Source organism: Lytechinus variegatus, chromosome 3, assembly GCF_018143015.1.
Source record: "Lytechinus variegatus isolate NC3 chromosome 3, Lvar_3.0, whole genome shotgun sequence".
Classification (NCBI taxonomy): domain Eukaryota; kingdom Metazoa; phylum Echinodermata; class Echinoidea; order Temnopleuroida; family Toxopneustidae; genus Lytechinus; species Lytechinus variegatus.
The window spans coordinates 70,010,587-70,037,322 of record NC_054742.1 but is presented as its reverse complement, the minus strand read 5'-3'; the positions used below and the strand labels follow the sequence as shown (position 1 = coordinate 70,037,322).

Sequence of the window (26,736 nt, the reverse complement as noted above, 5' to 3'; positions counted from 1 at the left end):
AACATAAATGCCAAAAAAATCAAGTGATAAAATTATTTGATTGAAATATCTAAAGTCCAAAATAAATACAATACAGTAATGATCTAAGTCATTGTGTGGAACTATTAATAACACTGAAAAGATAATAGAAAATCTATTTGGAATGTCGTTTGCCGTATAGATTAGATTTCGATGAAAAGCTTCGCATCATCTACGTGGTAAACTTTGCATACAGTTTGTCAGTTACTTTTGAATTCTCTCCCCTTAAAGCTTGTGTATAGTTTTGGTAAATCCACCAAAATGCACCTATCACTATTCCAATTCATTGCTAGCTAATATGAATGGATATGCCCTATAACAGTTATGATGTGGAGGATATGAAATGATATGTGTTTTACAGGATAAATTTGCGATATTACATGGAAATTTAACTTGATCGGGTCACCGATCAAATTAAAATATCTGTGTGTTTTTGTCTTTCAATTAAATCCTATTCCAAATCATGGAATGGGCTGAAACTTTCAAGATATGTTCTTTGTCTGTAACTTTTGGATATCTAATCACTAAATTTATAAGGGATAAGTGCTTAAATGCCATTTTTTTTATTTAAAACAAGCATCGCCGAGAGAGGGCGCTATATATCCAAGATTTGAATATTTAAAATTTTCTCAGAGAAGTGCAGTTGGAAAAATATCTACGCTCTATCTATCTATATCTATCTCTACGCTTCATTTAGACTGTCATATAAGATGATATTCGATTATCAATCACATTATTGACCCTTTACCAAAGCTATACACAGGCTTTAAGTTGAGGCTTATTAAGCTTGAAATGAAAACAAAAAAAGTACTTCATTCATTTACATCATCAACCTTTATAATCCTTTCGCGCTCCTGCAAATCGCTACAATGTTATGTTCATATTTTTACTTCTTGTGAGAAGGGATAGTTTCATGAATAGTTTCACACCAGCAACACTAACTGATCACATTTATTTTAAACTTGAATATAATTAACAAATACATGACATGTCCATTGCAATGAGCATGAGAATGCTCGATTCTCGTTATTTGCCCTGTAAAGATATTTTCAGCAGTAGATTTCTCATTTTTTGGACATTCTGTTTACAATATTTTTAGTCGTTTATTGAATGATGGTATCATTGGTGATAAAACTCTTATCTCTGTTACACAGAAGGGCGCTATCGGGGTCCTGCCCCCCCCCCCCCCAAAAAAAAAAGAAAATAAAAGAAAGATTAATTCATGTTAAAAATCTCTCACAAAATTAGTATTTCATTTTTATTTGGCCTAAATTTTCGGCGCCGCTTTGCTTGCTTCCACATATGCTATGTTTTTGCAGTTAGCCACGGCTTTGTCTCCTGCTTATTCAGTCTGCAAGGTGACTCCACTTTTTGTGATGAAATAATTTCTTAAGGGTTCTCATTTTGGGTTTTCTTCATGGTGTCAGCTTCATCACATTTGATGGTTTGATATTCAAAGTTCATTAGTTCACATTCCTGCAACTTACCTCGCTTACTCCTGGATCGTGATAACTTGTCTTGGAAATCATTATATCCTGATAATGAAAATAAACAGGAAAAATACCCATAAATATCATTTAAACATTCATATCGGTCAGTCTTCATTGTACCTCGTAATTTCGTCACGCTATTTATTCTCAAAAGATTGAATACTATCATATACATACAATCATTGGTGTCCGTATCAAAGTTATCGAAAAAAAAACAAAGGGAACGGTTATTACGAGCGTCTCTTGATCTCTACAAAATAAAAAAAAAACTGAGTTATGAATGACGAAGGACTCGCTTATGGAACAAGTAACTATTTAGATCCCAGATAAGTCAAATTGAAACTTTCTTATCATTTGCAAATTATGATATTAAAATTAATTTCTAAATGATGTACAAACGCATACTATAATGATTGCCGTTAATCAGGTACAATCGTCCACGCACAAAGATAGAGCAAAATGCAATGATAACAATTTAATGGTCTTTAAAATGATTTAGTGCCCCGGCTTTCGACCTCAAAGTATATGAAATATCTAATTTGTTTGCATTTCCTTCCCGTCACCACTGCTTTATTCGCTCTGAAAAATGATTCTTGCGGTTTGTTAAGTACCCCCACTGAAATCTCCAAAGATCTTTCACGCAGGAAACGTCGCGACACCGGTTTTGGTAGCCGATAAGTCAGGCTGAATTGAGGAAAAGAGAATCGTTATAGTGAAATGCAAGGATTGATCATTGAGGATGGGGGTGCCTTCTTGGTTGGCTGCACGTGGGGTACCCCTGGGAGAACGATCTGAGGTGGAGGAGTAGGGGCAGGGGGAAAAGATGGGCGTGGAGTAATGACAGACCCAACTGCACGTACCCAGCTACGAAAGGACTGGCAAGATTCTGGTATAGGGGGCGTGCTTTCACTTTGCTGTGCGCTGTGACTGTTGTTGAGGCGCCAATGTTATGATTTTCTTTGCTTCTTGATGCATTGGTCTGTAGTAATGTCCTATATTTTTTAAAGCCTACCCCATCCCATATCTTATTCCCATTTTTTTTCTTCAAAAATTCAAGTGTTTTATAATGGCCGTTATCATTTTATTTTCTATAAATCCGATGGTAACATGAATTATCGAAATAATGTTCCGTTTTGATTTTCATTCCTATTTTTCTCAGACTTAGCTTCATTTTCCCCTTCGAATTTTATGATATGTGTTTGTGATTTAATTATTTCTTGGTCATGATAAATTCTGCTTTATTGCCGTTAACCTCCAACGATCCACGAGTGTAAAGGCCTCTGACCAAACACCACTTTCAGTGTTTCTCACGGAATAGCAAAATATACAAATAGTGCGTTTCGTGTCATGATTTCAAGAAAATCTTGTAAAAAGTTTATAAAACATAGTCATATTCAGGTCTTTTATATAGGGTTCATGACATAGATACTAGGTAATCAAATAAGAGCCCCTAAAGCTATTCCCAAAGCCCCCTAAAATTACACCCTAACTCATTTACTCACCTGCCCTATATAGTTATAATAAAATCACGTTTTAACTTCAATGATTTTAAGAAACACTGATAAGTATTTCTTTTTTATGAGGACTAACTGGCACGTATTTTCTCCATCTTTCATAGCTGATTATAGAATGCCTTGAAACTGTAAATCATCGTGGTGACGACAGAGCAAAGAAAACACAAACCTTCTTCCCCCTCCTTTTTATCTCCCTAGAAATTAGATTTTTTTGTAAACAGCCCTGAACCCGTCACCCAAAATTTCGAAGAGATTGACTCATCCTGAGGTTGATGTTGCCGAGATCCAACTCTCAAAAATTATTTTCAGTCGGGAATCTTGATTTTTATCGGTTCCCGCTCTATCTTGGAGTAACAAGATTTGCTCGACTCTTTTTTTAGCTATCTCGATCCGAGTACACCGTGCTAAAAATAGACCCTCTGGCCTTTTTTGACGTTGAGGAGCCCGCGTGAGGTGTTAATACGCACTTTTAATCATCAGTGATCATGAATTTTATGGGGTTTTTTTCAGGGGGCATGTTAATCGGTCTTGATCTTGATGGTTCTTCTGGCGCTTTTATCGGATCCAAAGACCCCCCCCTCCTCCCTGTTAATCAAGAATTCTACATATAAATTTCAGTTGAGTTCGGGAGATGCTCTACCATGGGTATGCACAAACTTTATAGCTAAAATATCGTAGAAAGTTGGGTGTGACGTCCCTTGCTAAGTAGCATACCCACAAATGCATACATTATTATTTCCCAAGCAACATGAACCATGAATCTGATGAGATGGACGTCTCAGAGTTGAACAGATTGGCATTTATTCAATTTTAAATATCTCTCTATATATAGGGGCCTACATATTTATACATGGGTCTTATTTATGACCTGTGATGTCAAGCCGTAACACATCCCTGGAAATGTCGAATACTCATGGCGCCCCCTTCCGTTCAGAGTGAAACCAGGCACACACAACGTGTTGCTTTCCTCCCTTGTGACAAGGGAATATTACCCTATCACCTGACTCTGAGTTTGATTCCTCACGTTCTCCCTCTCTCTCTATCTCTCTCTCCCCATCCCACTTGAACGATGACGCAAGAAGGCGTTGCCATGGTCACGAAATGACAGATTTCATTTACGTCAGATTATTAAATTCGAAACAACGGTGTCGAAAGACGAGTGAGCTCCTTACTTTCCTTTCTCTTCCTTCTTTCCTTAAAACTTTGAAGGAGGGGCAAAAGTTGACAAGTATTACAAAAGTAGAACAAGTAATGTTATGATATTTTGGGCCACTAAGAATATTGAGGGCAATAGAATATTTTCTGTTAAAAAATAAATTATCATTGAAAGTTTTAAGACTTGTGATCACATGATCTCACATTCCTAAATACCACGATGATGGAACTCTTTGTGATGGACGCTAAAAACCATGTTAACAATAATTTATAAAAGAGGAGATGCGGTTAACCTGACATGGTGACCCAGTGCAAAGCGCATGCATTTAGAATCGGAGAACTTGTTTCAATCCCCAAGCCAACAATGTCAAGGACTCATTAGATTGGTGATGGGTATTGATAACATTATGTTATGTAGGGCTTATTGGAAGAACTAATATTAAGTTTATTAATATATCTTTATTACAATTATTAATATGCGATCATTACATGTTCATGTAGGCCTGTTTATAAAAAAGCAGACAAAGAGATAAAGCATTGGTGATGCTGAGAATTCCTCAAACTTCAAAGTTTTGTCCCCCAAACTCAGTGGTACATGTAATAGCCTATTGATCTGTTGATAGTGATGACACAAAAATAGGATTATATGACTTTTAACTCAGTAAAATCAAGGAGCTCTGTTTGAAGCTCCTTGGTATAATTAAATCGATTTCAAATTTTGTTGAAGGGTCATCTCCAGCGATGCAAGCTTTTACCCTATCAGCTCGAAATTAGATGGTACCGGAAACAACAAATCTATCTAATATAAATTTTTATTGAATGCTGAATTTCATTGTGAGTTTCCTCCCTGCGAATCAGACTTCTGCATGTCTTTCGTCAAAATCGGGCGTGGCCATGGCGCGCGCTTCGCGGTGGACAAAACACTCGGCCTTACTTGGTACAAATTCTGTATGAATTAATAGCAGTGGTCACAGACCAGCCGTAGCCCAATGTGGGTCCACTTAAAAGGCAATCAAGCCCAATAAGGGTCGTACTGAACGGTCATTATTGGGTATTTTAAAGGTTTAATTCATCAACTTGTTGATTGGTCTAGGTTTTGACGGCTGTATGTCATCACGGGTCTCTTGCCGTGCGTTCCGCGCGCCTTGTCAGATCCAACTAGCGGGCTAACATGCGGACGAGGACACACTTTGTGTTTTGCTCTAGGTGTAATCATGAGGCTAGAAAATCTATGGTGTAATGATTGTATTAGAAAAAAGATGGGGGAAAAGAGGGCTGCCGTGAACTTTAGGGGTCACATCTTCCCAAATTAGATTATGTTTTAGTTCGCAATGGGGTCATGTAGCACGCGCCTAATTCTGCCGTCAGTATCCTCCATCGTCCATTATCAAAGAGAATGTAGGTAAAAATCAGAACTTGTGGAAGAGAATTGTATCACCGCCATCCATAGGCGGCGGCGGGGGGACGTGACGTGTCCCCCCTAAATTTGTTGTTGTTGACCTTTTTTTTTTTTTTTTTTGCTTGTCAATTTATTTTCCTACGTCCCCCTAAAATTTTTGGGTTGAGAACCTTTTTTCTGCTTGTCAAAAATTTTTTGGTTGTCCCCTCCTAAAATTTTTGGCTTCCGCCGCCAATGCCGCCATCAACGCCAATCATAATGATCATCATATTAAATGATAATATTGATAATAGCAGTATAAGTAATAGTAAAATGATGATGATGATAATAATTATAATGATGATAATACTTATACTAAAATCATTATCATAAATTCGGTAAACCAAACATATCAATATGTGTAAAATAATAATAATAAATGATAATCATAAAGATAATAATTATCAAGATTACATGCCGCTTCTAAGGCTAATTTATGGTGGAAATGTGAGGTTTTGTATACTGTTATGGTACTTTTGGTTGCCAATAAGCACTGGCCGTTTAATTTACACTTATTTTCCCTAACCCTAACCCTACACCGTCATACATGTCATATTGACAGCTAATGAGAGCAAAGTGTCATATTGTATTGTCAAAATGATTGTGTGTTTTGTCCTAAAAGACCGAGGGTGTAATAATTGGGTGAGACAAAGCTAAAAATAATAAAAAGAGGGTCGGGATTTACGCGGGAAACACGAGGAAGGAAAGCTATATAGTTATTTCAAATAAAAGTGCAAGTCCGGTGCGAAAGTTGTCTAATTTGAAGCAGATCTCCGGATTGTTGGGGCATGAAATTAACTCTCCCTCCTGAATTATGCAGAAGTGCCTTTACCCTCACCCTTGCTATTACTCAATTCGAGACGCGTAATTAGTTCCATATTTACCCCCTCCTTTTCTCTTTGAGATCTGATAAGTAAGCGACTGAATAACTTTGCCTACAGCAAATCCTAAAAACTTCAACAATTGAGTAATCTGTTTTATCAACATTTGAAAAAAAATATGTCACAGATCATCTCCAGAATCATAATGATGAAAAGGTACAATTTTGTTGAGAGAAAGGTGTGATATGCCGATAGATAATCAGAAAAAAAATACTTCATTTTTGCTGACAATGTAGTGTCATACGACCAGCGGGTCCAATAACCTGAATAACACTGACAAAGTTTCCTTTAATTATAATCATCATTATCCCACACACATTATATAGGATTAAGTCTTGTTATCTGTGGAACAGATCCACCAGGAAGGGAGCAATTGCTATGTCTACACTACAAACAAGCAGCCACAATTGAAATTGCCAATACGTTACATCGTCAACGATGCGCATACATCCACTACAAAATGACGTAGCGGGTGACATTTGCATATTAATAAGAATGTTTGATTAATTAGTCGCGCGTGGGTTTATCTTGCGGAAACCGAACGGGGCGATAAGAAAACTTGTAGCCTCAAACATGCCCCTTCTGTTTTGAGCCAACGGCCGTCGCGTCGCTTCTTTCCTTTATCGCCTAATTATGTTGACATTTTCAGAAGAAAGTTTTCTTTCTTCTCCTACGAGAGCAAGAAAGGGCTTTTTTTATCCGCATTCCACAGCCGTAACATAATGCGATATGATGACACAGTACCATACAATAAAAAAAAACATTTTCGTGTATGTTGACGAATGGGATTAAATGAATTTTACGGGGTGGGCGAAATGAAAAAAAAATCACAGATTATACATTCTTTTTTAATCAATACATAAGCCTATTCTTTGTTTCGACCCCCCCCCAAAAAAAAAACATTACCGTATGTGTTGACGAATTAGATGAACTGAAACGGGGGGGGGAATGAAAAAATATCACAGATACACAATTGATTCACTTCACATTCTTTATTCAGAAAAAAAAATCCCACGTATGTTGTCGAATGACATGAATTAAACTGAACAGGAGCCCAATTAAACAAAAAAATACATTCATATTGTTTCGATTTCATTGGAATATCATCGTGTCAATGTCACACCCGCGAAACGGACGATAGCCCGATAAAGGTTATAACGTTATTACCAATTATATACAATCGGTCGGTTTGGAGTCTGTTTCATCGGTGAGACTGTGCCTAATTCCCATTAGACATACTTCATTTCAAAGAACATCATATTGTTAGTTGTTTTAGCAAGGTGTTATCGCGCTACATAAGAAGGAATACCACAATTTACAACCATTTTACACATTCCTTGCTTTAAAGGGATGCTCCGAGATGAAAATATTTATATCTAATATAAATAGAATGAAATTCAAAGAGCAAAATTAAGAAAATTTCATCAAAATCTGATAATAGCGACGTTATTGAATTTTAAAGTTTAGCATATATTGTGAAAACAGTTATAATGCACGTCGTCATGAATATTCATTAGATGGGCTGATGATGTCACTTTCCAACTTTCCTTTATTACATGATTACATGAAATCATAATTGTTTCATTCTTTTCATGCATGTGTGAATGATATGTCTCCCTTCTACTAAAATAAGTTGCAGCAATGAATATCTAATCCCTGTATCTAATGCACTTAATCAGTTATTCCAATATTTTGGGTTCTTCAAGGGGAAAAATTGAACAAACTTAATTTCATGTATTACAGTAAAATACAAAAGAACAAGTGGGGATATTACATCATGATTTTGCTCATTGAAAATTCACGAAGACATGCCTAGAACTGACCGGAATAATGCAAATCTTGAAAATGCCATAACTTTGTTATTCCTTGTCCGATTTTGATCAAATTTTCATTGTGTTGTTTGTCTAATTTTTCTTAATCTGTTCAAATCATACAATTTTCAGCCTGGAGTACCCTTTTAAACAGTGCAGCCTTCATACTTCTGCAGTGCAATGTTAAGAATTGAAACTGCGTTTCATTCGTTGCCAATAATTTTGTAAATATTATTAATTTGTATGGTCGGAACGAAATAACATAAATACAAACAGTGCACCTTTTTTCGCTCACCACATTACATTTTCTGATCAGAATTTAGGATCATGCAATTAGAATTGGCACCCCTTATTGTATAAAACGAAGAAAATATTCATGTAGAATCAGGAAGAGAGCATTATTTCTTTAAACAGCCTCTAACCACGGTGTGTAGATTTCTTGTATCCTCTTTTCCTAGAAATTATTCTGCTGTGGGTATCAACTCCCGTATCTCTGTTTTTGTTGGTCCAACACCATTTCCTTATCAAATAAAACTCAATCCTCCAACATTTTCGTTCTTCTATAAATTGTGATAAAACTGATACTGAATGACTGAATGAAATCTGAATAAAGCAATTTGTTTCATTTGACAGGTTTAACATGCTTAAGACATTAAAAAAAAACACGTTGGTAAAGCCCCGCTATATACCACCCAACCAGCCCGCACAAATATACCATCATATAAGAGCAAAGTATGCGGGTATATGGTAAAGAAACATCGTCTAGGAGGTGGTGGGGAGCTTTTCACCTAACCCAATACAGGTTTGTATCAATATAAAACAATAACAAAAGGAAGATTACAAATGAAAAAAAAAGGAGATTTATATAGAGTACGAGAGAAATTTTGATTGTGAACATATATGTGCATGATCAACTAGATTTTAAAAATGGGTAAAAATCCGATTAAAATTCATAAATCAGGCTGGAAGATACCTATTTTGAAAACTGACGAAGACTTTGACGAAAATAAAACAAGAAATGAGATACATTGAAATTTCATGTCAGTTTTTTTTCATAATGATATGTATAGAATACAAAATCTAAAATACAACATTCTATTGTACATTACATTACATGCTATCCGAGGTACTGGGGTTGAATCAACCTCCTCGGTGTTTTAATTCACTAAGACGTCTGAATTGCCCAGTCATTTTAGGATTTAGATTTAAAAGATGACAAAAGGTTTCAGTTAAAACAGAATTATAAGCTGAGAAAAAAAGACAGTGAAAACTGTTTGCGTTCCCACTGGATAATTCTCTGATGAAATGACGTAGTTATTCAATTTGTGATGAAGTTATTGAATTTTTTTTAGCACCACATCACTATTTTCTTAAACCCCATCTCACTCCAATCTCATCCGGGGAAAATCTACTAGTTCTTATCTGCAACCACGACTGAAAAACATGCTGAAAACAGAGCTTTTCCCTCTGGACATTGGGATACCTTCACATAATCAGTATCTCCATTTTCTTTCTCGGATGGCACTTTCCACTTGACACCATGACCCAATGAAATATTTTGGGGATTCCTCGTGATGAACACACAAAATAATAAAATAAAGGGGGGGGGGGAATAATCTATTTTTTCTCTTTTATTTTTTCTTGGATTTCGAATGGCTTGAATGAAGATCATAATATAGTCTGCAAGCACAGACCCTTGGTTTTCACAATGCACATATTGCAGGGTCTGAATTAGTGAGACTAGATTCACAACGTACTGTGGCTAGGTTTGATAGAGTCTTTTGGAGTCTAGTCTTCACTCTAGACCTGTTATTGGTTGAAACATGGGTCTGTGCCTGTAGACTAATCATACCATGGGGTCGGTTGCAGATAAAGTTGCGATCAAACGCAACTCCAAAGCGAACTTGATGCTCAAACCGATTAGATCAGGGCCCTGTCTTACAAAGAGTTACAATTGATCCATTCAACCACGACTATAGAAAGCCAGAGACGCCAACATCTAAAATGCATGTTTGTTCAAAATGGTTTCTAGATACGATCTACAATTCTTAGATTTATTCACAATTTGGTGTGTTCCCTTTGCTTACAAATGATGTCTATAAATTTGGATAATTGCAAGCCTTTATTTTGGAGTAAAGGCCAAATTAGTTTAAATTCGTAGTCAATCATACGATTGCTATGACGTCATTACTAGACAAATAATAGACTTTTTATTTTGATATAGATAGGGATTAGGACATAGTCACATATTTGTACATAGGTATTATTACGATGATTTCGAACATTACACAGTAAGATATTCCATGTCTAGATATTTATAGGATCAAATTCTACTACGTTTTATTCCAATATTGGGTCGAAGATCAATCGTAGTGTGTGCGGTGGCCTTAAATTGCAGGGATTTAAAATTAATCCAGATGGACTGTATGTCGTTTTGGTCCAATCGATTTCTGGATTTAGTCTGAATCAAAAACCTATTTTTAATCTCGAAGGCTTGAATTCAAATCCTTCGAGATTGAAATATCAATCCTTAGGATTAAAACTAAATCCAAAATTCGATTGGTCCTTAACTACACTTCACTTGGATTTATTTCAATAAATTTAAAGTGTATATTTTGAATGTTCAATGCAACTCCTTCTGCAAAGGCCCCCATATCTTGTCTGAAATCAGAAAGAAACGTAACACAAGTATTAACGAATAGTCTCTCTTGTAAATGATGGATAGTAACCATGCGTTAAATTAGAAACCCTTGTAAAAAGACACTTAAGGCGGTGCTGCACCATCCCGAGTTTGCTCAATCTCGAGATTTTAGCCCGATCAGCCCTCTTCGCGATTAATCTCGAGATTCAAGAAACCCGTCTCCACCATCGCACGAAGAGCGATTCTTGCTCGAGCGAGGCAACAAGCCGATATTCCGAGCATGCGCACTTTCGATCTTGGAGTTTCAACGGCCCGCGCTTTTGAATAACTTCCCGCGATATGCAATCAAGTACATGTACTCTTTCGCCGAATTCGACCGTTGTTATGCAACAATCCTCTCAGCTCAGCCGCGCTATAATTATAAGCGAGTGAAGTATTCTTCGTTTAATATGATGGCGGACTCCGAGGCAACGACAGAGGGGGAGAGAGGGGGGGGGGGGGGAAGAAAAATGCTATTTGCTCACATTTTGCGAAGGAATAAGACGACAATGCTGTCAGTATTGTTATTGACTATGACCATCGTCGATAATGAGCGCCTCCCCCATCGGTCTGGTCTCTCCCAAAATCCATTCACGGGGGGCTTGACACCATCGTTGCTGATTGGGGAATTGATGTACGCTATGATAAAGTTGACTTTCGCATGCGTTCGGTATAATCGCTGTTTATGTTTTTACCAAGGCGGAAATGGAACGCGAATTGCATTATGGACTGAAGGTCATGAATAAATTAACCCGAGTCCAAACCCGAGTGCGTCTGCACCTACGAATTAGCGCGATAATTCGTAAATAGCGCGCTATTTTGCAAATAAACCCGAGTTGACTTGGGATTGCAATCTCGAGATTAATCCTACGAACTAGCGCGATAATTGCGTCTGCATTACAAACAATCTCGAGATTTTTCAGATCGGGATAATTTGCCGGATCAGAAATAGCGCGCTAATTTGAAAACTCGGGATGGTGCAGACGGCCCTTTAGGCCCCCCCCCTCAATCCACCCGACCGCAATACACATCTCATCATTGCTTATCGACCGGCACATCTTTCTTCCCGAAAATCCCTTTTGGTTTAGCTGACAAAATGCGCTGGTAGAGAAAAGATGTAAGAGAATGCGACATTGATTTCAATGCAAGATAAAATTTTGTCAGGTATATCAGTTGCAAATGGAAAATCCTTTATCTTGTTTTTATGACGGTTTTCGTCATTGAAATCGGCTGATTTTTTCTCGTAATGGGCTAACCCACCTCACGGTAAGGTCTTTTCATTCTTATGAAGGTGATCAACTGTTTGATTTAGTTAAAGAGTGCATACGTTACTGTTCAAACACCGTAACACCTTTACTGTTCATATCAGATATTAGAATCAGATTACAACCACGTCTATGAAATTGGGAATGATTAATAAAGATCATGGCATTCCGATGATACCAGATTGAATGTAGTCTGGCTTTGAAGAATCCCGACAAATACGATACATCTGAATGGTATCAGGCATTAAGATCTCAAAATCTTAAACAGGTGTTAAATCGATATCTTTAAATGATATTATCATTTGCGATCTATTTTCAAATTTTGATTAAGTTGAGATTTGTAATCACCTATTAAATATCTTCATGATATTGTTAGATATTGGCCATCATGTCCAGGGAGAGTAAAATCTTCGGGCATGTTTGGAGCTTAAAAGAATGAAAATGTATAAATCTATAACATAATTCATTAGCAGGAATCATAACACGCAGTAACACTGTTTCCATAATTTATAAAAAGTTGTCATGTATTTTATTCACACAAACATTGAACATTGTGGTTAAACTCAGAAACAAGTGTATTGACTTTCATGCAGAGATTTTTTTTTTTCGGTCAAATGTCATATGGAGGAAAGTATTGAAATGATTGTTTTATTTTGCTGCTTGATTAAACAAGCAGTAAAACATGAGACGCCGTCTGTATCCTGCACTAGCTACCGACTATTTCCCGGGCTCCATGGGGGTAAAAAAATATCGATCAGTCACGTGACCTTTTCGGTTGACTCAATGCTTTCAACAACAAAGCTGTTCTGCGATCCGATAACTGTTTATGTAGTTAATCCCCTATTAATGTTATGTTCGGGTTTAATGGCAAGTTTAACCCTTCCGCCTTAGGCTTTCTCTTTCCGCCACATGGTGGTAGGAAATGTGATTTTTTTGTAAATATAATATAAAGAACGAGGAAAGGACGAGGCAAATAAATGAATAACTTGAAGGAAATATAAACAATTATACACTTATAATTTGTATATCTTGATAAAAGTCTCAAGATTAAGATCACTTTGAAACACACAGTAACATCATAAACTGGCCTCGCAGTTTGATGGAGTTAATAATTAGAATGAAACAATATTATTCTTGCAATTTTGGAGATTGAAAGAATAACATTTGAAACAGTGTTCACTGTTGCCTACACATTTCATTACTATGAAAATTTCGTCAATATCTGATGTATTTGTCAAATTATTTTACATCTTCTTTAGATTGGTAATAATCTATAATTACTACACATTTAACAATAACTTGGAAATCTAATCAACTTTAATTGAGGTTTGACCAAGGTCATATTTCATTCGAAATGATACCTTTTTGTTTGAATTTCTTATAAATTGTATTGTTCAAAATGCAAAACAATAAATGAATTGATGTATTTCGCTGTAAGATTGTTAAAGCAAATCCAAATTACAGTTAAAGTTTACCAAAAGCACTGATTAAGGTATGCATAACAGACGGGAGCACACATTTTCCGACATGCAACGGATGTTTATTTCAAGGAAATGTCCATGTATGTTCAGGGCATTGTAAACTAACAAAGAAACACGCACCCGAACTCGCACATATACACTAACACACACCCACGTGGATAACGCACACACACGCCTACTTGTTACTGTAATTTTACTGCGTTCTCAAAATAAGATGCATGTTCTTATATTTATGAATAAAAAAAAGAATAAAGCCGCTATTCTATCTCCTGATATGTAAAATATTAAAATATTAATTCTGTATATTTATCGGAAAATTAAAAAAATTATAAACCACACTCATTGGGAAGTTATGATCATCATGATAATACTAACTCAATCTTGCAAGAAAGCAACTTGCATGTCTGTTGCCTGCATACAATTCATACAATTTTTGGCAAAAATATTTGATTGTTTTCAACTGCAACCACGAAAATTTAGCCTTGGAATGGAGTACTGCAGGCTGCCACAGTGTTCCTCTTTGAATTAGTATGTAGGACACGGTTGACAAAATCCTACTTCCTCTTTTAAAAGGACCCAGACAAGGATTTTGCCAGTATTGATTTGTTTTTATCCGTCATATAAAAAGGACGATTTATGTACTATATCAAACCTAGATTTATCTGGGTACATTGCTCTTGTAAAGACCGACAGTTCAGTCTAAGACAACGTGCGCTGCCCTATTTTTTGTAATCCCAAATTTCACTTTAGAATACTCTGGAACTCTGGTTTTTAGCACTGCATATTTTCAAAATGCATTATAGTACTTTGAAGTTGATATATTCCACGGAGAAGGTGATTGGTTTGGTCATAAGTATTTTTATCATTAAAATGATATTATACATATATAAATATTGCAAGAATAACTGACGGGTTATTATGCTTTCCAGCATTTTCATCACTACACCGGTACGTTGGCAAAAGATATGTCTACAGCGAAATCTTTATTACATAACATACACAAATTGTCAGTCACATGATTGTCTTGTCTTGTATGATAGGAATGTTAGACATGATGAGTGATCTTTCGCAAACATATTTGATTGACATCACAATCCAGACATCTATTTTTACAATCGAATCCTGTCATTGCATTATCGGGTTATTTTCAGTTACGCATATACAGGTGACATCTGTTTCAACCTCGCCGAAAGTCTATCAAAATACTCTCGGACCAACATGTACCAAAAGCATGTAGCAAAACATCAAATTGGATTTTATTTGTAATATCTTGTACATTTACTAATTTTATCGTATCTTGTAGTTACCGCTCTAAATATAATGACGGCTCTATGAATTACATTTATTGTCGGCTTAGGTGAACGACGGGCTGATTCAGGAAAATATTGATTATTGAATAAACAAGTTGTAGAAAATTATTTCCTCAGTCAGAGAGTATGACACCTTCAAACAACGTAGACAAGGAAATAATTAAGAATACAAATGCCATATTCAAACAGTTTAATCGGGTAATTAATTAGCTACAATAGTTCAAATCCCCAGGATTACGACGTATAGGCTCAAAACATGGTAATCATGATATCAGGTAAAATAACCGATGACACGCGTTCAAAATTAAATGTGTGGGTGAGGGTGTGGGTTATGTGTATTTTAAGTTGAACATCAAACATCCAAGACTGATTGGATACGTGTATCTCATCTCTCCTTTTTAAACAAACAAATATTTCAGTTGTGAAATGAAAAACCCTATTCCTGAGGTCCATAGTAGGTCCATGCTGAAGAATGACCATTCTAGAAATTTGAGGGTTGTAATTGACAAGCAAAGGAACTTGTGCAGGGACTCAAGGAAATATCACCCCGGCACATCTGAGAGCGTGCTTCCCCCCCTCTCCTCTTCGTTTTATAATTCAGCCAACTTCTTTTTAATTTTCAGCGATCAATGACCAGTGGTGACCAGTGAAAGCAAGTGACCTAATTGTGTTCAAGGGGAAGTTCAACATCATCATATGAGAGGCGCTGATGTATATTTTTTGTTGATAGATTTGACCTATACATGGACTTACATGGTATCATTAGGTGATATGGTGTAAAAATGAAGTCCAGGACAAAGTTATTCTACTGCTTTAAGAAGAATGTGAAATTGTAAAATGACTAGTGCCGTATTTACAAATAATTTGTGTTTGAATGCAACTCAGAAATTTCGGACACTAAAAAAAATTATTAGAGTTAGTTTCAATAAAAAGTTTTGTTACGCTCTATTTTCCCGATCAGAATGTCGTAAAACCTGTAGGCCTACCACAAAAATGAAGTTATTAAAAAATATCTTCACAATTTTTTTCTTCATATTTTCAGACAAATCGGATACATATTGTTATATAGAAAAGAATACAAAAGTCATATGGTACATTTAGGCTTGTTAGGTTCTGTTTACAGAATATGACAATTCACAAATTAGAAAAGGGTAAACCTGATTGAAAAGGTGAAAAATACGCGAGAGACTTGATATTTTCCGTTAAACAGATAAGGCGCCCAATACTTGTAATGTATATTTTTACACTTACCTTTCATAATTTATCTATATAATTATAATCCTGAAATTGTTGTGCCTTTCTTTGCATGTTTAAGAAGTTGTTTCTACCAAAAAAATACACATTTGTCAGCGACACAACTATTTCAATATAGACATCTTTATTGTAGATGTTTAATAGCCAAAAATATACTTTAGATTTCATCTTTCATTGCAATACACATTTATTCATCCGTCACTGGATGAAATCTTTGAAAATTGATAATTTGTTGTTAGATTTAAGAAATGAAGTTCTAATGTTCAACCAGCGGGCCCTGCGTAACATAATGTCATGATTACTTTTCTCCAATTTGAATGCTGATGAGTGCCAAGAAAAATTTAAAAAGGTCCCATTTTTGTAAGTCTTTGATATAACTCAGGCAGAGATCGAATCCATGACCTTCCATTCATGAGGTGGACGCTGTACTATTGAGCCAATATGCCTTAATCATATACAGGCTTTTAACTTAGAGATGTTGACTTAATCCTGTGATTCCTATTAAAGAAATGGTTTTTCGGCATACACGCATATGGCTTAGGAAAAGAGTGGAAATTAAAAGACTTGAAAAGTAATGAACAAAACAGGAAAAGTATCAAAGATGAATGATTTACTCAAACTCCCTGTTTAAATCATGTAACATTTCCGACATTGTTAACATGTAATTCTAGATTTTATCATAAAAATCATCTAAATTTATACAAGAAAATCTTACATGTAATGTTCTTTCACAGAGTCCGATAAGGGATCTATCAATTTTTACCAACAAAAGAAGACCAAATTAGTTTACGCCAGTTAAACATTTGAGTAGGATATAAACGAATTTCGGCGTACTGCCGAATTTGGCGGGTCTTTGTTGTTACCGTAACTAGTTCCTTTCATGTCTATATCTACTGAAGCTTGTTTGACGACCGATACACTTAGGATGCTAAATACCATCAAAGTATGGCTGTGCAGGTGTGCACTGGCAATACAAAGACGTGTGAAGATGAGCATTCTATAATAAATTGACTGATTTTTATCATTTTTATATCTCGTGTCATTTATCACCTCAGCTCACAAAGATACTTAGATCGTCATAGTAGTGAACGCTGATAAGTAAGTGCGCGCCGTTTTACGTGTTGATGCCGAAAAGAAAAGTGGAGATAAAACTGACTTTGAACCCACGTCCCACTGTTTTGTCGGTACACATTGATGTTGTTACCGATTTGATCCAAAAAGATGTCCTTAATTAGTGTACCACTGTCGGGGAGGAATGAGTGGCCCGAGTTGTAGCGCCATTTGAATATCGAAATATACTTGTCGTCGTAAAAATAAGTGAAGTGGTTCTTGCTGGTTATAAATATTGTTATCATGCAACGATCAGTGGGCTGTATGGTTGTGGTTTTAAAGCACAGCACGACGCTTGTCGCAGGCAATTTGTAATTTCATCTTATTTAAACGGTACTATCGAATTGCTGATCGGACGAATGCAAGGGCTTTTCTTTTTTCCGTCAGCCCCCCAGAACACCTGATTTTGAAAGTTGATAAAAGTTACGCTTCAACTTCCAGGAAAAAAGAGCATTTGCAATCCCTCGCCACCAGATGTTTTTCTCAGGAGAAATTGAGGAAATAAACATCTTTCCCCTTCTTATTCATGCTGCATTGGCCTTGGCTTAAACAGGTCCGAAATTTGCTTTAAATAAAGCAGGCACAGACCTGTTTGTGTGTTTATTAGTACCAATCCAACTTGAACAGCAAGGATTACTGGTCTCGCGATCCAATTTTGCAGTGTCTGCTAAACCTATTTTAGGGGCGGGGGTTATTGGGGGTGAGTTTTATGAGCACCTTACTCTGTTTGATCGCGTGGCTTGTGACTGGGTTATTACTGCGGCACACGCGCCAAAAAGTTTGTCAAGGTCTCAGACAGCGAGCCTCAACGTGCACCCAGGGGTCTATTGCCTGCCTCTAAAGCCGGAAGCTCTCCGTTGCTTCCTGTAGTTGGTTTACGTTGACTCCGGTATAAATCTACCCTCGGATGCCTGTAGTAACACACACTATTATTTAGTTCACTTGCTGGGCAGCCTCTTATCAAATTCCCCGACTCTCAGTAACCAAATTAGCAGCCCAGTTCCGTCATTTTTTCAGTCCGTTGTTTTGTAGCGATCTTGTTTATTTTCATATTTTGGCTAGTTAAACTGAACTATTTTCTCTTCTTCTCATGAAATTTCTAGCTGGAGTAGCAAGCAGTCAAGTTTGCAGACCCCATTTCCACACGCCAACGTTTCAGTGGTTGGACAGCGGAAAGTCCCTTCACGGGGTCCAAGGATCTGGTGCTTGGTGTGGTGGTCCATTTGGAAGTTCAGCAACTCATCCCGGTCCTACAAGTTCCTACACGTTACCGGCATCGACGCCAATCCAACCGAGTTCGCACGGTCACCCAGGATCCGTCCCTTCGACAGCTACACATCAGGGCAACGCAGCGGCTGCCGCAGCAGCACACTACTTCAGCTTCCCTCCGACCCCACCAAAGGACAACACCCCAGATAACATAATTACCCCCTGTGAGCATACACTCGGCCAACACCGACTACGGAACCGAGCTCAAGAACGGGACATCGTCGACAACGGGCAAACACATTCAGTGTAATACGAGTAACGGCGTGAGTTCCTTGGCGTCGACTTCAGCCATGAGTTCCAGTGCACTAGACTCGGCCTATTCTCAGGCACCTCACCATGTTCCTGCGGCTTATGCGTCGTTCATGTCTGAATTGCCAAACAGCGCTCTGAACTTTCACCATCCAGGAGTAATGGGGAACAGAGGTTTAGCTCCAGCACCCAAACCAAGAAACAAAAGCAGATCCACAACAGGTAGGTTAATAGGCCTGTAAATTTAAATCATGGATAATTGCGTACATAATTTGGTTTGTAAGAAATTGCATGAGGGAGGGTGTGTGTGTGTGCCTGTTTGTATGTGATCTCATGCTCTGTAGCAAATGAAATTGCTTATAGATCAATCATATTCTTCTCATTATGTGTCTTCAAAATTCATTTATCCATTGAAGTTTATGTTCTTTGATAATGTAGATACTTACGTTAGGCCTACAGTATAGTCCTTGCTTGCCAAAATGAGCCTACTGATTATGGCACAGATAAACATAAATCTGCGCTGTAATGGTTACCAAATATGTGTTGTGTTTGTAATGTATGTTATTAGTTTAAAAAGAATACTCCAAATGTTTTTTATTTCTAATAACATGAATTTCATAAATATATTTTTATTTAAAAAGGATTTCTATTACCATTGCACAGTCATGCTTCTTGATAACTTAACAAAAAAATGACTTGTTCGGGGAGTACTTTTTTCCTCCATTTCATTAGATCACCATCAAATGTAATCATTAATATTGTACGAGGCCTTGACTTAGATTCGCGTATATAAGTATACAGTTTTAATAAAACGTGTTAACTCATTGGTTTGATCAGTTGTGTGACATTGAATCAATGACATTAAACCAATAATGCATCATACAGATGACCTGTTGCCTGCATTAATAATAAATACAAGTGATGATATGGTACAATCGTTACTTGGTCCGTTCAAATACTCTGGATATAATACCGCCTTAATCAGACGATTATCCCGGGCAGGCATGGTGATTTTCTCATCTGTTGGCACCCTTTCCCGCTCTTTTCCCCCTCTGCGTTGCATTCTCCCAGTAAAAACCGTGCGTGTCACTGAAGTAAAAAAAAAAATAAATGAAGTATGAAACAAATCTGGATAGGGAGGATTTCATAAAGAAAATTAAACATGTTAGTGGATATATGGATTTCGATTGGTCGAAAGTTGAAGAATTTGTAGTCTCAAGTTCTCAAGTATCATTTTGGTCTTTATTAAACTAATGGACTGTCCGATTTCATCTCTTCTACTACTCAGCGCCACTATTGCTATTATCATTACCATATTAAAAAAGTACACTCTCATTACTTTAGTGTAGAAGTTTTAAAAAGTAATTATTGATGATAAAATTTCGATATTTCTTCTGTAAGTTTAAAAGTAGGCCTATATCACAAAGACACTAAGATTAAAAGAGCCCTTCCACTATATTTATTGGCACCGAGTAAGAGGTTCCAGTTGCAATACTCGAATACTATGAAATTATTTCATTATTTTGAAATGCTCACTTATCTAACCCGTCACGTAGCGGTATTTGGTTTGAACTTGGAATCTTGGACAAAGACAAGGTACTAGTATACGAATAGATAGAGCCAAAGGCACAGCGGAGAGATGAGAGGGGTCCTTTTGAGGGAGGGTGGGTAAGGGTTGGGAAGGGGGATACATGGACAGGGCCATCATGATGAAATTTCTCATGATTCGCGTGTCTGGCACACGACTCTAGCGGAGAGAGCATGCCGTCTATGCCTCCGCCATCGCGTCTCTCGCTGACCCCCGGTGCCCTCTCTTCGCTGCCTCATATAAGATCGGATTACAGTTCCATGAAACCACCTGTATCCATTTATTGCTGGCTCATATCGAGAGTTTAGTCCTGGATCTTCTTACCACGACACGATAAGGACACTTGCCAAAATAGAATGATATTGTGATATCAGTTGCACCATTCATAGACAAAAATAAGAGCCATAACTGTTGGGTAATGGCATTCTTTTGGTTCCTTGTTACCTACGTTTGTATTTTCTAAACAGGTAACATTATTTTTTTTCGCAAATAACCAGTCTTTCCTCACGCCTCTCCAATTTTGGAGGAATCGCGATAATCTCGACAGTAACATAAAACATGCAATCAAATACGAAATCAAGGTACAGTAATTTATAAAAACCATATCCAAAATTTACAGCCAATTGTAAATAATACGTTTCTATTTAAATAACAGACATCACGGGTCAAGTGACTTCTTTCGAAGATAAGTAAATGAAATTACCCACCCACCAGTTGAATATGATGTGCACAATCCTATGTAATGCAAAGTACCTTTGTAATAGTCATAAAAACATTAAGTACCTTTGTTATACTCAGAAAAAACATTTTTTTTGCAAATAAGGAGTGAAATAATCACGAAACGTCGATGTCTATTTTTTCGCAACTTTTTAAAAATACTTTTTTTATGAACTTCAATCCTTTCGTAGAGTAGTAGGTCCATGTTTGCATCAACTGATGGAGTTATAGAACAAAAGTGAGAAGCAAGGCAGCCCCTGTCATTATGGCGACCGGAAGTGGCAACCGAAATGTCCTAATGCAATTGTACCTTCTTTCTAAAATATTAACTGGAATATCCTGTACAGCAGGATTGTATATAAATAAACCTGGACCACTTTGGAGATGTTTTTGAAAGTCCTATACAACCTGTGTTCGGGGAGGTACAATTACATTAACCCTAAACGGAAACGGCCACACGGCTTCTCTGTCAACTAGAAAGAAACAAACGTCACTGTCTACGTCATAAGCCCTAATTGGTTTAACCATTTTAGTATACCGAGACACAGGTCCTTTAACTAAAGATGGGTCTTGGATGAGCTCCAATCGAGATAAAGGGGTACAAATACATAAAGAAAGAGGGTCAATGTTTTACCGGAGGTCGCTTGTCTTACCCATGGAGTTGTAACTTGTCTTTGTTTGGTATCGATATCAAGACAACACGGTGAAGAATTATCACATCATCTACACAAGTGATCGGTAGCGTCCAATGACCGATGTTCTTGAAAATTTGAAAGTCACAAGTAATTTTATATGGCATATGTTCGATCTAATTTCCGCCCAGAGAATAGTGATTTTTCCAGTGTGACACAATTAGCATTACCGGTAATATCTTCTGCAAGATTTACTTATTGAACAAGAAACAAATCAACAAGTTAATGTGAAAAAATAAAACGATTGTTGAAAAGGGTATTTGGACGAAATTTACGATATTGTCACCCCGGGCCCTCATGTGGCACTTCGGGAGGGGAGGGGGGGCTATCATTATTCGAACCTCTCTGTATTATGTACACCTCTCATTTATCCATGACAACGACCAAAACTTTATCAAACACCGATGGGTCTTTCGCAGAGAGATTGAAAGTTGGCTTTCGAGTCGCACCTCTCATAATGTTACACATTCTCAGGTCAGGCCTCCTTCAAGTTCCTTCATAGGGGTATAATTAGCTTTTTTGATTACGTCAAAACCTGTGAACGACCCCCTTCGGCAATATAGCTGTCATCCAGCAAACGTGGTGCCACGGGCAATTATCAGCTCAAAACATCGCCACATAAACTATATACAGGTACTCTTTATTACGTCACAGAAATGGAAGGCGATACTCAATGAAAATAGGTCAGAATCTCAAGGAAGGCACAGTGGATCCACTCATTTATTTCATGGTTGCGATCGACAACAAATCGGTTCTTAGCATTTCTTCACATTAGACCATTTAATCAAATTGATAATAGTTTCCTAATCAGAATGACTACAAGATCATACTGCTATTTTTATATCAAGTTCGTATTATAATCAACAGAAGAACGGTGAATAATTTTTCTTTCATAGCTCACGCTAAAATAGAATTTGTATTCGATCATTTTGGGGGGTTCAAATTGGAAGGTTTCCTGTCATTCTAACTTTGAAACCAAGTTTCAAAAGTACATGTCCAAATTATTTATGCTCTATACCTGATGTTTCAACAGAAAAGTTCATCACTTTGATAAATTGGAAGAATTAGAGTGGAAGATAAGGTTCATACAATTTACTGATAAGAATAATGTTCGGGTGAAACTTCAATCAACCATACCCGATGATTGAATTGTGATCACTCGACAACATGTCACCAAGGACTATTAAATTATAGTTCAAGAAATGTATTTGACGTTTATAAATGTATTCTTAGCGAGAATAAAACATTAAACAGTAATGAATTAATCATTACAAAAACCTGCATCGAATGACTAAAATTAAAATAATATAGGCTACATTTGATAGTTAAAACCCGACAGCTTAACAGAATAGACGTTTACTCTTCATCTACGAAAAACACAATCGATAATTAAATTAATTACACACAACATGCGGCGAATGAAGGAGTGGATGGTTATAAAACAAATGTACTTTAACGAACAAAAGCCTGTCATTTTTTTGTTCATTATTCATGAAGACAAATGTGATCAAGGTATTAACTGAATCAAGATCTTTGTCATATAACGGCTGGGTTATAGCGGCTTAGGTTATTGAGGATCCCTGTTACTTAACGCCAGAATGGTCGTCTAATGAGAATCGGAAATTATCGGAAAATGAAGAGCTCAACATACACATATTTCGCGCGCCTGTACTTCTCCTCGCCTTCTCAATTGCACTGCAACTCTGCTAAAAAAAGACTGGGAGGAAATTTGAATTAGGAGAGGACTGCGAGTAGACTGTTCGTCTCGTTTCTTCAACTTTTGACCTCAAATCCAGATTCGATGCCTTTTCTTTGCAAGGATGTGTTAACCGCGTTTAAGGCCGAATATTTTGCGAATCCCCCCCCAAAAAAAAATAGAAATTAATAATGAATAAAATAAAATAGCAGCCATGTTGATTAGCAGATGAAAAATATATGAAATACCATTTTTGTAGATCAAGGAAGGAATCCTACTTTTAAAATATTTTAGCCAATAGATTATTTTTTTTGTGTTCGAAATTGCTCATTTTATTTATCCTACATAGGTTTTCATCAATTCTCAATGAATCCCTAACCGTTGATGATTAAAATTACATACATTACTTTTGTGTCCAAATAAAATGTTTTTTTTTCAAGCAATCTGTTACGAGTGAAAACCAACCCTCACTCTTCTGGGCTGACCCCTTTCGAACCCATCACCAAATGCTCTTTACATCAGAAAAAAAGAAGTCAGTTCGGTTAAGGTCTGGCTTGTTAAATAAACCGGTAATGTTGATTTATAAAGTGTCAACCAGTTAGCGCCACGGATGGGCCACGCGTCTTCCTTCTCTTTATCTCCATTTAAACATACCCACTACAACCGATTGAGACATACAATACGAAATATTTCGAAACAGCTCTATGCTCACGTCATGAATATAGTTTTATTCATTTCATGCTATAAACAAAGGCAACATGTTTGCATGATTGCTATCTTCTAAAGACATAAAGTTACTTTACATTGTCCTAAGTTCTTGCGTAGTACATGTAATAAGTAGCACAGGAAAAGGAGGATTATAACAAAATGTTTGAGGGTTCACAAGAAAGGAGAGAAAGTAATAAACTGTGCTCATAAGTTCATGCGCGAATGTCAGTAACCATATTAATTTTGATAAATTGTATTTCACTACCGTCTTACTTTAAGGGATGGTCCAGGCTGGAGATATATATCTCAATAAAATGGAGTAAAACGCACAAAGGAAAATGTTTGAAATTTGATCAAAACCGGATAACAAATAACGAAGTTTAAATTTTAAAGATTCTCTTCTAAAGATTTTATTCCGGTGAAACAGTTCTAGGCATGTCTTTATGAATGTTCATTAGGTGGGCTGATGGTGTCATATCCCCAATCGTTCTTTTGTATTTATTATATGAAAATAGGTTTATTCAAAAATTTTCTACCAAGAACTAAAAAATTGGATTTACAACTGATTAAGTGCATGGCGTAACATATTTCATCGTAAACGGAGACACACCATTTACACATGTATGTAAAAATGAAAAATATATGATTTCATGTAATACAATAAGAAATAGGAAAGTGGGGGATGTGACATCATCAGCCCACCTAATGAGTATTCATGATGATGTGCACATAACTGTTTTCACAAAATATTCATAAACTTTAAAATTCAATAACTTCGTTATTTTGTTATTCGATTTTAGTGAAAATTTCAGCATTTTGCTCTGTGAATTTTATTTAGATATAAATATTTTCAGCCCGGACCATCCCTTTAAAAAGATGGATACAATTATTCATTGAAACATCAAGCTTTAAAATTTTAAAAATCTATGAAGCATACGAGAATAACTTTGAATCTGAAAATTTCATAATTTTCTCTTACTGTTTTCGATTTGTTTTATTAGAGGGCCGAGAATGTGTAAACTGCGGCGCCACCTCAACACCGCTGTGGAGACGGGATGGTAATGGTCACTATCTTTGTAACGCATGCGGTCTCTACCACAAAATGAATGGACAGAACAGACCGCTTATCAAACCAAAACGGAGATTGGTAAGTGAAATAAAAACTAAAAGTGAAAGATAAAGATAAAGTTCTTTAATTCTTAGGGAAATCTAAGTGAACTCTGAATTCAAATGTTGGAAGTTAAGATAACATGAATGACCAGATAGAGTTCTCCGTTTCTTCCAAGCGAGCATTTATTTTATGGATATTCTATGATTTGATTGTATTTTATGCACATCTTAAAGATATAAAAGTGAAAACGAGCCTTGCTTCTTTAATGCAGAAATGAAAAACAGACAAAATCCTGTATGTTTGAGTTAAATGAAAGGATGTATTTTCATAAGCACGATCCAGTAACGATGTTATTGGAATTTTTTGCACGATATATTGTTAAGTATCATTGAACAATTTCTCTTTATTCTTCCACTTTCTAATGGGCGTGGGAAATTTGATAGTTTTAATTGTTCTCTAACGGTCAATAATCATATAGTTACTTTAGAAATGCGAATTTGAAATATGACATTATGATGGCAGTATCTGACACTCTTTAAACTATGAAACATGATATACGCGCTTGTGTGCTAAATAATGAAAATTATTACGAGGCAGGTATTACAGAGGGAGTGTTTTTCAGGAACTCTGTTATGATTTTGATCGAGCTATAAAAGATTTATAACCCAGATAGGACAATGAGAGGAAGTTTGAAAGTAATACCTGGAGGAGAGTTTGGAATTCTGCTTGACTTTCGATTTGCCAGGCAAAATTTTATTAAAGCATTTGGGATGTATCGCCCGAATCGGAGTCAAGCAAAGTTCGAGACAAAAAACTGTAAAATTGTTTTAAGAATGGTGGGACTTGTGGAGGGTTTGTAGTTTTGTTCTGAAAGTGTTTGACGCAACTCCGACGTCATCATAATCCTTTTTTCACAAGCATCATTCTCAAAATATACCAATATGTCTAGACGTTATGATATAAATCTCATGTTCGTAATCAGGGTGACAGTCAAGTTTCATATATTGTGTTAATTCATTTAAATCGATAATAAATAATCAATTTAAAGATATCGAAACTTAAGCAATTTCGAATAATCGTGTTATCGTTATTTGATATTTGGAAACTGCTCTACAGTTTATTTGAGCGCGAATGTTTAGATGTAAAAAAATGTGCAATATACATTTCCTCAATTTCACTAAAAAATAGATCGTTAATATACAACGAAACCAGTCTCTGTGTTAGCTATAACGAGCACGCATATTAAGAGAAGACACATTCAGTTGCAAAAAATAGAAACTATTCAAATTCAAAGTCATA

General features: G+C 36.4%; 1 protein-coding gene across 1 annotated transcript in view; it reads left to right on the top strand.

The window, feature by feature from the left end:
• The window catches only part of LOC121411816 (GATA-binding factor 2-like), a 63,840-nt gene that overhangs the window by 22,621 nt on the left and 14,483 nt on the right, over window positions 1-26,736 (top strand). Inside the window, 3 exon segments of the mRNA XM_041604687.1 lie at window positions 18,511-18,836; window positions 18,838-19,147; window positions 25,328-25,473. Of these exon segments, the coding sequence (XP_041460621.1) occupies window positions 18,511-18,836; window positions 18,838-19,147; window positions 25,328-25,473 (782 nt within the window).